The sequence below is a fragment of the Aedes aegypti genome, chromosome 2 (genome assembly GCF_002204515.2).
Source record: "Aedes aegypti strain LVP_AGWG chromosome 2, AaegL5.0 Primary Assembly, whole genome shotgun sequence".
Taxonomy (NCBI): domain Eukaryota; kingdom Metazoa; phylum Arthropoda; class Insecta; order Diptera; family Culicidae; genus Aedes; species Aedes aegypti.
In genome coordinates, this window is record NC_035108.1 from 342,333,665 (window position 1) to 342,350,594 (window position 16,930).

A 16,930-nucleotide genomic window follows, 5' to 3' on the forward strand; every position below is an offset into this window, starting at 1 on the left:
AGCGCGATACCCTTCGGGTTAAGGATATGCGTTGCTTTGAATGGTTCCGCCAAATGCCGTTCGAAACGAAATACTGCGGAATTACACGGAATCCAATGAACAGAAAATTGATATTTTTTGTTTGAAAAATATGGCGATGATGGAATTTTTTACATCCTCATCAAGAAACTTCCAGAAAGTAGCTTATCATTCTTGATTCATATATTTAACAAATATTTCTAGTTGACATATTTTTCTAACAAATGGAGAAAAGCCAAGGTTGTACCAATTTTATATAAAACCGGACAAAAAACATTAAAACGGGTCCAGATAGACATAGCGGTAAACGCGCAGCTATTCAGCAAGGCCAAGCTGAGAGTCGCCGGTTAGAATCCCACAGGACATAGAGTATCTTCGTATCCTGTCACACGATATACACATGCAAAAATGATCAATTGACAAAGAAAGCTCTCAGTTAATGACTGTAGAAGTGCTCATAAGAACACAAATCTGAGAAGCAGGCTCTGTCTTAGTTGAAACTTAACGCCAGAAAGAAGAAAACCATATGCGAAATGGGTCACCCCATTTATTCTATCAAAAATGAATGAAAACATTTTCCAATCCTTTCACAAAAACACAGAAATTTAGATAAAAGAAAATTTAAAAAGGAAGTAGGGGAAGAGCACCAATTTTCGACCTAACACTAGTTTTCGACCCATTCATACGATTGTGGCCTACTTTATAAAAAAATCCGAAACTTGGCACAGAATTATTGTAGGTCGAAAATTAGTGCTTTTCCTCTAATCCAAGAAAAAAAAATCAAAATTTCGTTTCGTTTCGAAACACGCAACAAATAGCGCACACCCTTCCCTTCGGTTCAACGGGATTTGGCCATCCTGGAGAAAGGGGGAAGGAGCACTTCCGACCGAGCAACGTCACGCGGTCACTAATGAGACGGCCGGATACCCAATCATATAATTATCGAACGGAGAGGCGGGGGCGGAATTAAGCCGGAGCGAACGAGTGAGCTTCATTGCGATTTGATTTATGGCTTGTTTATCGCATCGTATTACAATTTATCAACGAGCTGCCAAAAAAACAAACAGCTGCCAAAAAAACACACTTAATCTCGGTTTCGCTGTTCGGTAATTTTTTTTGCGGGTTTTGAACCGTAAAATGCAATAATTACCGAGAATTCAGTTGTTTTATTATGAAATACTGATTTTCAGTAACCTTTTTTACATTTTACTGAAAACGGTAAATGTTATTACTGATTTCACCGTAATATTCAGATTTTACTGTACCGAAAAAAAAAGTCAGTAAAATCGAGTACTGAGTTTTCAGTGCTTGTTCATTTTTACCGAGTTATCATCAAAACAAATCCGAGCATCGAACGACGACGACTTGAAATAAGCTCCGCGATCTTTCCCGTGCTGCATCGGCTCCATACAAATTCCAGTTTTAAAAGTTAATTTGCGGTGTTCCTCGTGTGTAAATGGAATCTATTATCGAACAACTCCTGCAGGTCGATGTAGGGATAAACGATTTATTCCGTAAGTAACGAATATTCCTCTAAACTTATTTGTTTTACAGTTCTGAAATTAGACAAGCAAAATGGCCGACATCAGCGATGTTTCAATCTCATGCTTCTTTTGTCGACGCGCTGTGCCTGGTTCAATCAAGGGCTTAAGTCGTCATGCGAATTTGCACATCCGAAACGGGGAATTATCTCCGGATTTTTGCCGTTATGATTGTACTTTCCAGCACTGCAAAATGCGGTATCAGAATTTTTCAAGTTTGAAACGTCATTTTAAAGAAAGTCATCGCCTTTCACATCCATCCAGCAGTGCTGATTCCTCTGTTCCAGTTATAACCGAAATTCCGGAAGATTTTTTCCAGGAGACTAACGATCCTGTGAATGAATCCGTTGAGTCACAGATAACAATAGAGGAAATCAAAAAGATTGCATCGCTGAGTATTTGCCGGCTAATGGCAGATACGGGTTTACCACAGAGCAAGGTCACGGAAACCATACAAATTTGTGAAAACATTATTTCACAGCTATTAGAATTTGTAGTCGGCCAAACAAAGTCATTACTGATAGCTAATGATATTGATCTTGAAAGTGATTCCGTGCAAAGCTGTTTGAAGTCTTTTCAACACATCGATTTGTTCAGTGATGTTAAAACATACTCTAAACAAAAAGTCTATCTTGAGAAACTTGCTGTCCAAATTCCAGAGCCCATTGAAAAGTGCGTTGGAAGACGGTCTACTATACGCTATTTGCATAATATCCCCAAGACTGTACATATCAATGAAACCTTCACATATCTGCCGATAATTGACACCCTAAAACTTATATTTAGAGATCCTCATAATAGGATGCTGCTTCAGACCAGTAATTTTCAAGAGACAGCGGGTATAAAAGAATATGGTTCATTTGAAACAGGTTTGCGTTACGAGAACAGTGATTATTTCAAACAGTTCCCTAGCGTTGTAAGATTAACCATTTACGAGGACGACGTTGAGCTAGGCAACGCTCTGAGCTCTAGAGCAGGAAAGAACAAAATTGCAAATTTCTTATTCAAAGTTCAGAACTTCCGCGACGAATACAACAGCTCTCCCAAGACAATATTTCCACTAATATTTGCTTCCTCCCGAGTCGTTAAAAAATATGGATATAATAAGATAATGGAACCGTTAGTCGCTGATCTTAAAAAGCTTGAAAAGGGTATAATCATCTGTTATGGATCTGAGAGTTTTGTGCTGCGTGCAGTAGTAACACTGTTTGTAGGAGATTCATTAGCTGTACACGACGTTTTCGGACTCTTGAGTCCAAGTGCAACATTTTTTTGTCGTATTTGCACTATTTCCCGTTCTCAGTTCAAGAACAATCCCGAGGAAAAATACCCTGTCAGAACCCTTGAATGGTACAATAGCAACTTGAATGCTGTGCAGGCTGGTGAGTTGAAACCTGCTCAATGTGGTCTGAAAAAAAGTGGCTGCATATTGAATACCCTGGAAAATTATCATATCATCAACAATTGGTCCCTTGACCCTATGCACGACTTGGCAGAAGGGGTGATACCTTTAACGTTGCAGCTAGTTATGTGTCATTATTATCAACAGAAGAATATGGGATTCACTGTAGAGTTTATAAACAGTTGTATTGATAATTTTGATTACGGACATGTTGATCGAAAGAATCGACCGATGGCCAATGTAACAAAAGATATGCTATCATCACCAAAAACTCACAAACTCAGACAGACCGCTTCTCAAAGTTTTCTACTACTTCGAGCATTTCCTTTTCTCTTCGGCCATAAAATCCCTAAAGATTGTGATTTAATGACTATGATTGGACACCTGATAAATATTACACGAATCATTCTATCACCAACTGTATCGGAGGATATGCTTTTGTGGCTTGACGAACATGTGCGCCTTTTCACTATACTATTTTGCGATAATTCTGATAGAAGAATAAATAAAATTCATCACCTTCAACATTATGCTGAATGTATAAGGCAAAACGGCAGTGCAAAGCAGTCTAATTGCCTGCCATTTGAGCAAAAAAACAAACCTGCAAAAAATCAAGCATCAGTATGTCGAAATTTTAAAAACATATGTAAAAGCTTGGCCGAACGGCAATGCTATGCAATGGTAATTGATTTGCTGGAGAAACCATTTCGTGAGAAAATAACTTTCAAGCCGAAAACAACTAAGAAACGGACCACTGAACACTTTGAAGCAAACAATTCCAAAAATGATATGTGCTATCTGAAATCTGTGAAGATCAATGGAATTGAATTCAGGAAAGATCTTCTGGTTTCCATAAGAGTCCATAAAAATATGCTCTTCCCCTCGTATGGCATTATTAAGGAGGTCATGGACATCGGTGGACAGATACATTTCCTGTTGAGATGTTGTAAAACGCTGGACTATGACAACTTCCTGCAGGCGTATCACATCGATGAATTGGATGTGGAGCAGCTAATTCCCATAAGCGGTGTCTTTCAATACACAACATTTTCAATTTGGAAACCACATAACAGTACTGACACATTTGTTTCAAGACGCTGTTTCAATCAGGATTACTGATTTCAATCAAATGTTTCCGAACCAACTTATGTCAGTAATACAATCACCACTATTAAATATTTGTTTCGTCTTATTAGGTAAGCAAAGTTTAACAACAGCTGATTGCTAACACGACGTCTTGACATGACAGATAAACGAGAAAACCCTTTCCTGCCAATGTGCCTTTTCATGTGACAGGTCCGTCTATGCATTTGTTTACATCGGTGGAGTACCGGTGCATACACGAGGCTGTCATTTTCATAGAAGAACTGTCAGAGAGCCTCCCGATCAGCTGTTTTGAAACGTCATGTGAATAGGCCTATATAGCAAAAGAGTATGATCATAAAGGTTTAACAGAGAAAATTTACTGTGTTCCCTTAATTGAAGTTGATTTAAAGTGGAAAAGGGCCCCACATGTCGAGTTAATGTTATAAATTATAACTTAAATATGGCTCTAGTGGGGCCTTTCCCACTTTAAATCAACTTTCATTGAGGTTGTACTGCAATGCTAGCTTTATATACACCATTTCAATCCGCAGTACCAGGCTTGGGGTGTTATACATCTTAAACGACAGGAGAGGGTTTTCCTGTGGAGGAGGGTTTGTTGCCAAATAAGCGATCAGCTGACTGTTTTCGATCTATTCCTCTTCATATTTTTCTATATACATAAATAAGTAAACAGTATCATTCCATTCATGAAATTTTAGTATCAGAAGGCATCGACGATGTACAAACCTTCATGGACCTGAACGACAACGATTTTACACGCCTTCATCTCAAAACCAAAATTATAAAACATATCCAGCGCATTCAAAACGAAATTTCGCAAGGGCCCGAAATTGAAGAATTTGTTGTAGAACAACTCGACGAAGAAGAAGATAACCACGAAGAGGAGATTGCAGATGTTGCTGAATACAACTCAGATGAAGAGGATACAGGTGCCACTGAAGAAAATCCGTACAGTGGAATTCGGCTGGAGGAAATAATCAACATTAATCGGATTTTCAAAAGAACAGTACCTGGGCAGAACATCATGGAAACATTGAAGCAAGGGCTCAAGCCTAACGATAAGGTTCTGACTCAAATTAAAAATGTCTTGTGCGATTATCTGAGGTCATCATACGGAGCGTGAGTAACATATTTATTTTATGTTTGTATAATAACTTGATGTAGTTTTTTTTATACTGCAGGCGCCCCTCGGCTTTCCATAAAAATCTGGTCGCACGTTCACTCGTGGAGACTTATCCGATATTACGTTCAAGTAACGCGAACGTACCTCAAGCATTGTGGTTCCATCAACATGCCAGAGGACCACATAGACATTCGGGAAGATTGCATTATCACCTTGAATATCTCATTCGGAAGTCTACAGACAGGAAAATTGTCCGCAGCAAACAGGTTACAGAAGGAACTTCGAAAACTGAACCTCAAGAACTATTGGATTATGATGAACCAGAAGAGAATGTTGAAGAATTGGTAAGACATTTTAGTGTGGATGATGTGCCTCTCTTATTTTGTATCTTCCGTTGTTTAAATTTGGGTTGGTGAACCCTTAGTAGACAGTTCCCTATTATCACACTAGTGGCTTTTTACTATATTATACTATATTCGTTGACATGAAAATAAGGAACTTTGTATCTAAGTACCATTGATTCATAGCTCGATTTTGTTCAAACATGATCGAAATAATTAAGTAAAACTATTGTACCTATAGTAGCAATACAAAATACAGGAAGAATTAAGAACTTTTTTTATATCAATTGAAAACATTTGATCCATTCTTTAAAAAATAAAAAAATATCAATGTTTTGTAAAAATACGATTTGGATTTGTGTTTTGCCTACGTCTTGAAGCTATTGCTACTATAGGATCAAAAATTATAAATATTGCTATTATAGGTACATGTTTTCCCATAGTGGTATAAGGAATATTACATACAAAAATGTGTTTTTTTTTTAGTTTTCATATGCTTTTCACAAGGCCAAGGCTTTCAGATAACGTAAAATAATGACGCTGGGTCTCTTATTCGATTTTCTACGAATATTTGCTTTAATTATTGTTAACGTTTACAGTCAACTCTCTCTCTAACCCAGTGTTCTATATCTCGATAAGGAGTTAGAGAATCACAATAAAAGTTGGTGTTCATAGCTACCTCGATGGTCCCTTGGATCACATGTGCACTGGTTTAGTGTTATATAACCTTCAATATCGACTTATGGAGAGTTTACTGTATTCAATTGAGGGGTTTCCTAGAACACTTTCAAGAATTCCTCAAAAAGTTCTTGTCGATTTTTTCAGTTAATTCCCCAGCCATGTACATTTGAACTTCATTGTGGATTCTTTTACGGATTATCTTATGGATTGCTCCAAATTTCTTTCAGCGGTACCTGGAAAACTGTTAGAACTCTTCCAGAACTGCACCTAAAATATCTACTAGCGATTTATCATTGAGTTAGTAATGAAATTTATCTAAAAATGTCTTAAACATTTCATCCTATAGTTTTTTTTTACATAAAAATCGTGTAATTTTTCAAGCTTATTTTTCATAGATTCTTCATGATCATTCTTAGGTTTCATACCATCAAATAATACAGCAATATTTCCGATTCTACAAAAGTTTATTCAGGGATTCTGTTCATTTTGTATTCAATTAATATCTCCAAAAAAATCCAGCAGGATTTTTCCCAATGATTCAATTGATTATTAGGGGCTTAGATTGTCTTGATAATATCTTAAAAATGCCATGAAAAAAAAACAGAATAAATTCTTTAACAATTTCATTGAGAAATATCTCAAAGATATCTCAGTACTTTTTGAAGTTCCTAATCATGAGAGGAATCTTCGGAGTAGTTTCTCTGATAAATTGTTGTTTGAAATCTTTGCCAAATTGAACGAAAATTCTAAGAAAACATTTTAGTTATCTCTGGAGAAATTATTCCTAGAGCACATTCTGTTATTAATTGCAAAATTGCTTTATCACCATTGCACTTTGATCAGATTTTATGTATGTTGTAAACTACGAGAGATATGTAACAACTTTATTTTAGATGATTAAATTATTCTTCTTCTCATCCACCAATAGAAATTTATAAATATTGCATAATTCGATGCATCTGATTATGATTTCTGGTAATTTGCCATATATGAATAGTTGGTCAGAAATTGCAACAATTTGTGTGCAGACAGTAAACTAAGAGCAGTAATACTTGTAATTCTAAAATTAATAGAAAAATGTCTTTTCAGTTTTTCAGGGAAAATCAAATAAAACTTCAATCTCCTGATTTTTGTTTGTTTTTTTTTCTTTTTGTTTTCTGTATGGTCTCTTTTTGGTCTCGTTTTTGTTTCTGGGCGGTCTACTTTTCTCAAGCATAAGGTCTCTAGAGTTCCTTTTTTAAAAGCAGATATTCACTACCAGTCCTGTATCACTTTTTGTGTATTTTTGCTTAGTTGAATTTTTTTTTGTTGTTTTGGATCGAAGGTAGATTTACAACACAACTATCTGGGGAAATAAGGGAGCATGGGACAAGTAGGTAACGAAAACCGACTCTAAAGATTAATTAATGAGATCGTATATATTTTTTAGATTGAGTATACAGTCAACTTTCGCTCACCCGATATTTTGTATCTCGATATCGAGCTACAGAACCATAGTAAAAGTTGGTTTGCATGGCTAACTCGATGGTCCCTGCATTGTAGTTGCACTAGTTTTGTGTTCTGTAACTCGATGCTTCCATAACTCGATGGTTCCTTCAATATCGAGTTATGGAGAGTTGACTGTATTGTCATATTAAATAAGAAATTGAAAAGCTAACAGTTGAATTTAAGTTTATAATAACTTAATCACTTTTTAAGGAGTCACGATAATCAATAACATTCAAATGAAGAACATTTTATTTTTGATAATTTTATTTTCTTCAGTCCATTAATGTTTGTTCAACAATTGCTTTTCTGTGTTGAAGAATTATTACTGCTTGTAATTTATTTAAAAAAATTGATGTGACGTTGGAAAAATACTGGAGAGAAATCATTCTTCCAAATGGAATCCTTCAATAAAGTAGTCAGATCTTTTCATATAGACCAAATTCTCATTTTTGATATTTAAATCAACCTTACATCGACATTTCATTGGATCTCCGTGCAGTTTCTTAGGTCGAAGCTTTTCAAACAATTATAAGAGGAAAACGAACTAACATGAGCACATACAACTTATCCGAAGAAACATCCGCTTTGCCTACTTTTTTTTCGGATGCACGGCATAAAAATTAACACCGTGATTCGGATGGTTTTGCATATAAACCTGGTTGCTATGACAGTGACCTCTTCCATATAATCGTTCATCAAACTTACTGTTTTTTTTTTGTTTTTAAATAATATGAAGCATGCGTTAGCAGATGACAAAAGTATGAAATCAGTTAAAAAGTTTCCCTCAGTTAACTTTTGAATTGAATCTTTAGCAGATGCACAGATTATTTGACCGAAATTGTTATAAAAATCAAGAATGCAGTTGGGAACACAAAAACGTCACCCATGCAAATATGGGCAGTACAATCGAACTTTCAAGAACCGATATTGGAAATACTATCGACTCGTCGAAATATAGAGTTCTAGAAGAGATTATCCTTGGAAAGCTGTTTGAGGGGACTATCATAATATGTTTAAGTATGGTTCATAAGGCGATATCGAGTCTGAAAATCGGCTCTTCGAGATTTCATTGTTCCTGAAATCAAAATAACCATGTATTTATTGTGAGTTATGATGAACAATTGAAATTTCAATTTGGGTTCAGGAATACCAAAATGGTATCAAGTTTTGATTTTGATGTCATATTCTGCTCTGGTATAAATCCATGTTCAAAAGTAAAAATAATTTTATTTTTACTGAATTTTGTTTTAGATCGGAGAACTGAAATTTCTTTGCCCAACTCCAAAAACACAACCGCGCGCTGAGGAGTTGTGGATGAAAACTTTCAATGAGCGAGATCGTGTCCGAAAATCTGGGGAGTTCCACAAATATCTGGAAGATTTTCCAGTGGCCACTTGTTTCGATGGTAAATTGGTAAGTCGTCAAAATGTATTTTCACAAGCCATTTAAAAAAAAAAATATTTTTTTTTTCAGCTCAAGCTCGACTTTCAAAAGCTTTACCCTGCCGCTCCTAAATTTTGGGATAGATTTGAGGACTTAAAACCCAAGGTGCTAACTACATACTCAAGCACACTGCAACATATTGGAAATGGTAATTTATTTTAATAAAAAAATAGAATAAAACCTTATTTAATTTTTATTTGTTTCTAGAAACCATCAGGACGCTCGGAATAATCCGGTTGAAAAACCCTACTCGTGGAATGTAGCGTACCATTCATGGAAATGATTCGAACGACAATCCACTTAATGGAATTGTTGAATGGATTCAGGTAACTACCAGTACTTTTCAAAAAGCTTTGTACATTTGATTCCCTAGTAAACTGTGAAAGTGAAGCAAGCTAAAAGCTCAGATTTGCATCAAATCGTTCTAGATTTTTTTTATTCAATTTTTTAGATGCTAGATCTTTGGTAACACTAACCGGCCACGAAGCCCGCAAAAAATAATGATTATTATATGTACTAGTTTAATTGAATACCATTTGATGCAATCGATCTTTTGGATTATCACACTTTTCAAGATAGCCTGTAATTTGAGTTGAAAATAACATGCATAGTTATTGAAAAATTGACTACTTTTTGAAAGAAAATTTAAAAATAATGCTATACAATCATTTTGAGAGATTTCCATGACTATTACTAAACTATAAATATTGTTTCTATTTTGCAGTACGATGACCCAATGCCTGTTAATGAGAGCGACAACCCTATTCTATATATGAGAGGAAACTTTCCGGACGACAACTGCGAAGGGACCATTTCCTGGAGAAAAGTCAGGATCGTGGCGAAGCAAGATTTTTTTTATTGCTTTGAACTGCTTTGTCAGACGATTCTTGTTTTTAACTCTGCGTGCAAGCCAACAGATAGGCAATTTTTCACTCTTCTTAAAGCGACACTGATGGGAGTCAATACTCTATCAACCACAGGGGAGAAATTTATGAGCACTTTGTAGGGAGCTCATGACCACATGACAGGGTTCTGAATGAATAATTTGAACGTTGAGTTATCGCACGCTAACAAATGTAATTTTGCCATTTGAAAAGATAATAAATGAAGTTAAAAGGAAGCGTTGTTACATTATTTAATATTTTATGCGAAAAGAAAGTACCGAGAAATCAGTTGTTTTCGTAAATTTACTGAGTTTTCCGTTAATTAATTCATTTTTTTTTACCGATTAAATCAGCAAATAAAATAAACAAAAACATTAACTTGCCGAAAAAGTCAGTAATGTTTATTGTCACATATGCTTTCCAATTACTGACTAAATCAGTATTCAAGATTTTTGACAGTTCTGGGCAAACTTGTAGTTTACGGACTTTTCAGCTACAATAAGCCATTTTATGAGACGTTTCGAATCATATGGTTTCCGTATGTTTACAAGCTTTGAAAGCTTCTGGCGGGCCGATTTATTTACTTTTCTTCTAGCGCTACATTTGGAAGGAGCATGTTCAACAATGGTGCTGGTGGCAATTCAACAAAGTTTTTAATTTTCGCATGTAAAATTCAAATCAGTAGGCAGGAAACATATTTTTCATCTACGTTACCTGTAATACATGTAAACCTGATAGGAAACATGCGCTGAAAAAGACGGGGACGTCATCGCCAACAAAAATGTAACCAGCGCTATTCAGATATCATGCTAGTTTTTTGAACAACAACAATGAGCGGCCCGCCGGAAAACGTCATTCGAACGTCTCGTAAAATGGCTTATACAAATTACCGACTTAACTCTGCTGTTCAAAAACCCAGTAAAATTTTACCGACTTCGGTAATAAAATCTTAGTGTGCATGGATGAACGAAATACAGAAGGGAAAAAGCTTAAGCTTGGCCGATGGAGGTGCACGGTCGATTACCTCTCTTGCAACGATAAGAATAATGGTAGAATGCTGCAACTTCAAAGAAGTTTCAAATGTTTTTAACCGTCAGAAAAACAAGCTCTGCTTCGGAGAAGATTACTGCGTTGGTCTGGTTGATACCATGAGAAATAAGTCAACTGTTAACGGACTGAACAAGGGCAAACCCGGAGCACAAAATCTAATAATCTTGATATTTTAGTCTGGGTTGTTTTTTTTTCCCTAGTAAGCTCTCAACAATTGATACAATCTCGATGCGCACCGGTGCGGTAAGCTTCACGGTTGAATGCTCGATGTGTTGCATAGGTTGAATGTCCTGAGTAAACAATGAAAATGTATTCAGAAGGAAAGTTTCCATGCTACTTTGGATATTGAATTTTGTTTGTCTACAAGATATGAATTATGCATTTGATTCGATCGGAACGATAACCTTTCTCAGCATCTTTTGTCCAAATTCCAAGTATTGGTAATGGAATGCTTCGGAAAATTGAAACATTAATCTGTTCACAATTTATTTCTCAATTTGAAATCAATTTGTTCAGTTCCAAACAATCCAACACATACTAACCTGATCTATCATCTTCTACTGCGTACAGCCAGCATATCCGTGGCCTTCCAGGAAGTTGCTGACCGCTGCCTGACTCCCTGCTGAATATTATTTTCGCAATTTTTTCTTCTGACTTTCACACTAAATAACCAGCCCACTGTTGTCTTCCATATAACACACATTTAATTAAATCACTATGATGTATGCCTGTCAGTCAATTATACGTCTTATTGCTTCGCGAGAAACATCATTGTCACATGTCACAAAAATTTTCAGCGTCTACAAACACTACCTTAGCACTAACATCACTAGGGCTAACTCTATTTCTACATCTACCTGCAACCATGTACTTCGTTTTGTTAGAATTATTGGTCAGGCTTAGTTTCGCTGTGTCCTTTTGCATGAAGGCATTCTCCAACAGTGCTGTAAAAATTTCACATTTCTCATGACGTTCGTTTCGCTTCCATGGTCAGCAGTCAATTGATTTTTCTACACTCATCCGCTACCGTCACCTCTCATACACAGCATGAGCGGTAGAATGAATATCGAGAAAAACAAGAACTGTGAAATGAATGTCGTCTGATACGATGACATTTTCATACATCATAAATTTTGCATAAATATCAGATATATTTGATCATGAACAACAATAATAGTTCAATCTTGCTTGTTACGTCGAATATGACACACGTGCAATGGAAGCAGCTCTTATTCAGCTTTCAAAACAAGCTATAATACGACGAGGGGTGATTTGATTTTGAAATTTCTTGCCTAGAGGTTTTATAGTTTATTATTATTAGGCTAGAACATAAGATTGTTGCTTTGACTGTCAAAAATTTTCACTTCACTTGTTTTGTAGCGAGGTTTGGTTGGCGTGAATAATTATTCCTTATTCCTGCAACAGCCCCTTTCATTTCACTGAATCAAACGCTATTTTGGAATCAATTAACAGATGGGCCTGCATGTCATACACTGGAATCCATCTAATAATTCTGCCAGGTGCCAAGAGTTTTCCAGCGATTTTTATTTTTGAATTTTTTTCAAAAGTGGTTCCAATAAGGATTTCTTTCTAAAATTCTTCGAATATTCTAGCTATAGTTTCTCAGGTTCAACTTGAATTTCTCAGAGATATCATGTGTAAAGTAATCCTCCCCATATTTTTTAGTAATTGCTCCATAAAATTCTCAGTTTATTATGCTGGGAATTTCAACTAGAGATTTCTCTAGGGTTTCCTCCTTGACCTTCATTTGGTACATGATATCTAACAAGCAAAACTTTCCGAAAATTGTTACAGGATCTTCTAATGGAAAAAAGCGTGGACGACTCACTCTTTGCGTGGCTCATCCGAACATGTTGAATATTTTTGAACTACAATAATCACTTGATCATTTGACATGTCCAGATTTAGGATGCCGCAACCCTCAGTAGACAATCCCGGATAAGGAACCCAAATTAAATGTTAATTCCATTCAATTACATACAAAATCACTTTTACTCGATTCAGCCTAACGAACTTCAGCCCAACATATTTCGGCGTAATGGATCAACACCCTAGAAGTATTCTAATGAGATTCTGATGATATGATAACCCTGCAAGGATTCTGATAAGACAACGAGAAGGTATAAAGATTTCTGTTAAGATTTTGTTTAGATCCATGGAATATCTTAATCTCTGGAATAATTCAAATAAGAATACTGGAGATATTCTGATCAGAATCATGAAAAAATGAGAAAGGAGAACGTGAATGTTATGAAAATCCTTGTTGTTTATGAGCAAGGTGTGTGCATTTTACTCTGTAGCCAGAGTAAGGTGTAATCACTTGGCGAAAGCGGCTTGGAGGCCATCTTTAACTTGCTGGCCGTTTTGTTTACAAACATTACTGCATTGCCTAGATGGTGCTGAAACTGAAACTAGCTGTGCTGCCATCTTTGTGGACGAAATTGTCAAAAAAGAAAAAAAAGAGCATGGATTCCTCCAACGATTCCCAAGGAGCAGCGGCGACCAGATTGGAATAATTCTTGACAACACTGTTTCTTCAACACAACCAAACATGACAGCTGGCTTGCATACAATATTGAATAGTAAATTAAGAACGAAACGACAGTTGGATGAGTAGATTTACGAAAAATTATTTCTGTGATGTTTGTAGGAAGTTTGTTTGAATATTTATATGTGTTATGATCATTGCTCGACATTTAAAGCAACCTGATGAAAAAGCTATAGTTTCTGTAAGATTTGTAAAATTCCTTGACCATTTGATTTATATGTTCCTTAATGTTACTTTTAGAATCCTTAAAAAGGGAGTTAAATACATCGAATCGTTGGACAGCTTTTGATTTCTATAGACTGCTAAACCAATTACAGATCACTGCCTGATTACTTCAACTTTTTTTTCAAATTGTTCGGCGCAGATGCCTTGGAGCATTCCTAGAAATATTCCTGCAAGGATTTCTCCAGGTCCTTACATGATTTATCTAAGTTTGAACTGTAGTACCAGTATGTAGAAAATACATGCAAACGTGTATTCTCTTATTCGAAACCACCACCAATGAACACCACACGACAAGCTGACATGCCAGACCTGTCTCCGCGGAGACGACATGTTTGCAGGGATATTTAGTTTAATGATACCCATGATTGATTGGAAGTAAACATTGACAACCCTGGTCGTTAGTTATACTTTCCGGAATGGCGAACACATGGGAATTCCTACTCCTCTATGGGGGATCAAGTTCAATGATGTCCGTAATGCAATTACCGATGGATGGATACGTAAATGGTTTACGGGATGGTTAGAACAGTAAACAGCAGTGAACGGTTCATATGGATCTGTCCGCAAATTGCGGACTTACTTCCATCAACCATGTACCATCTAGCAATTTATTTCATTAAAATCAATCCGTTCAAATCGCATCGGAAACCAATCCAAACCAAATCGAATCCTTATCCAAACCAATCGAGTGATAGAACATTCTGTTAAAAATAATTCGATCTAGTACCATTCAACACATATAACTCTGAGATATTACTATCAGCCAATTAAAAAGCGATCCTATTCCACAATCCCAGTTCAGCTGATACGTAGTTTTCCACTACCTCAAAATTCGTTCCAAAAACTTTCGAAAGCAACGGCACGTGTCGGAGAGCACAATCCATTTCGATTCAACTCCACAGGGAGTGATTAGTTGCTCACGCCAGCCCAAAACTTTTGAGATGAACGAATAATTAATCGAAAGCAGCATTATACAGTATGTTTTGTCCAAGCTCAAGCTCGGTGTCATCGCTCAGAATGTATTTTCATATTGTGAATTTGTTTATCGGCATATCGGTCCATTTTGCTCGAAGTAAGAGGGAGCATGTGTAGTGTCGGTGACGATTACACGTTACATGTTTGCTTTGTATAAAGATTTTGAATTCTGTAGATCATAGTTGCCATGATAAATAAACGGTCTCTTTTTCGATCACAGTATTGTAAACCAGTCGACTTTTACTTGTGCTCCGATATTTCAGTTGGCGACGAGTTGAAAATAATACAGTGAATTATCGTTTGAAGAGATAAATCGAGAATTTTTCCTGAGCTAACGGTTGGTTTGTGAAAATTTTGTGAAATAATTTGTGGAAAGATTGCGGAATTGTAGTTGGAGGTAAGTCTAGAAATGCTCGATGTAAGGAAGTGAGAGGAATCAAATTTGTGCGTTGCCCAAAAGAAGTAACTTGCAGCAGAAAAATGGATGGAAATTAGTGAAATTTGTGCTTTGGAATATTAATACTCCCGAAAAAAAAAAAAAACGGCTGAAAAAAAAAAAAAAAAAAAAAAAAAGAATGAAATTTTCACTCGTTTTCGTTTCTATGGTAACACTGCCATGTTGGAGAAAATTTAAGTCCGCACATTTCTAACACTGGGGTATCAGATGTCATTCCTATTAGAATACACCTGACAGCTGTTTGTTTTGTCCATGAATGAATCGAAAGTAAATAAGAATGGAATCAGGTTTGTCAGTCTTGATTTCTAGTGCTAGAAGAAAATGGTTGAAATTAAATAAAACGTAACGTATAGATTGTATTTTGCGAACGATTTTGAATCAGATGTAGGAATTTCAATTAATGGTATGATGAGTGTTGTGAAGTGATCGGCAATTATGTGCCAGGAGAGCAACTGTGTGCTATGGAAAGAACGGCAAATGATTGCCAGGAGAGCATCTGGGTGCTGAAAAAAAAAAAATTGTCGGCAGATATGTGCCAGGAGAGCAACTGTGTGCTACAACATAATCGGCATTTCTGGCTTGGAGAGCAACCGTGTGCTTCACTATGATTATTTTGAATAATTAGAGAACAATTTAGTACCATTGTTGGTTGGAAAAGGAGGTAAGTGGCCTGTAATGATTGATGATTCTTATAAGAAATTTGAATTTATTCAATGGAAACATTTACTGTTATGGTGTGTTGGAATGACATCTAGATTTCAAGGTAGCATAGCGGTAAAAAAAAAAGTGAATGATTCAAAAATAGAAATGAATAAAAGTATGTAAAACAAAACTGCTACATTAGCTTTTTCATTACACTGAATCAAAAATATTATCTGATTTCCATTCGTTTTTCGGCATACATTATATAATTTACTGATTGCATACCAACCGATATTAAACTGTTTGAATAGGATGGAATCGTCAATGCATCGCGTGCGGCCCTTCGTGTTTGGTGCTGATCGATCTCAGCTGCCCACGGCGTGGCAGAAATGGAAACGAGAACTGCAAAGATACTTCGACGCGTGTGGAATAACTTCTCAGTGGGAAAAACGTTCTCAAATGTTACATCTGGCTGGTTCTGAAATTCAGGAGATTTTTGATCATCTTCCTGGAGTGAATAACGTATCGCATGTACTTACTGATCCGCCGTATTATGATGTGGCAATTCAGCGACTTGACGAACATTTTGAGCCAATGCGTAATAGAAATTATGAGCGTCATTTATTTCGCCAAGTAGTACAGAAGCAGGATGAGAGATTCGCGGATTTTGTGTTGCGTTTGCGTATTCAAGCCAAACGATGCGAGTTCGACAGATATGATTGTCGTGAAAACGATGACAGAATCATCGAACAGATTGTAGAAGCATGCGTGTCTACCGAACTCCGTAGACAAATTTTGGCGAAAGATATGTCATTGGAGGAAATCGTTTCTCTTGGAACCACCTTGGCAGATGTCCAACAACAGGTGAAGAACATGGATCGTGGTCCAACGGAAAATGAATTTTCGGGAGGTATGAAAACGCGTTATACTATGGAGTAGTCAATGTTGTTGATGGTCCCCCATTTTTAATTCAAATTTATTTTG

The 16,930-nt window shown here is 36.3% G+C and overlaps 2 protein-coding genes across 9 annotated transcripts in view; both read left to right on the forward strand.

Moving 5' to 3' along the window:
• LOC5579463 (probable G-protein coupled receptor 158) overlaps window positions 1-16,930 on the forward strand; it is a 382,902-nt gene that overhangs the window by 292,510 nt on the left and 73,462 nt on the right. The gene's annotated exons all lie outside the window — the stretch shown is intronic.
• Window positions 1,079-10,264, forward strand: LOC5564801. 2 transcript variants are annotated; one of them, XM_021846137.1, is made up of 6 exons: window positions 4,346-5,187; window positions 5,250-5,535; window positions 8,953-9,114; window positions 9,175-9,292; window positions 9,352-9,470; window positions 9,869-10,242. In XM_021846137.1, exons 1-5 carry the CDS (start codon window positions 4,799-4,801, stop codon window positions 9,405-9,407), a joined length of 1,011 nt encoding a protein of 336 aa, XP_021701829.1. In that variant the 5' UTR covers window positions 4,346-4,798; the 3' UTR covers window positions 9,408-9,470; window positions 9,869-10,242. The 2 variants fall into 2 exon arrangements, 1 of the variants encoding a protein (XP_021701829.1); XR_002500749.1 differs by lacking the exons at window positions 4,346-5,187; window positions 5,250-5,535; window positions 8,953-9,114; window positions 9,175-9,292; window positions 9,352-9,470 and adding an exon at window positions 1,079-1,532 and having other exon boundaries at window positions 9,869-10,264.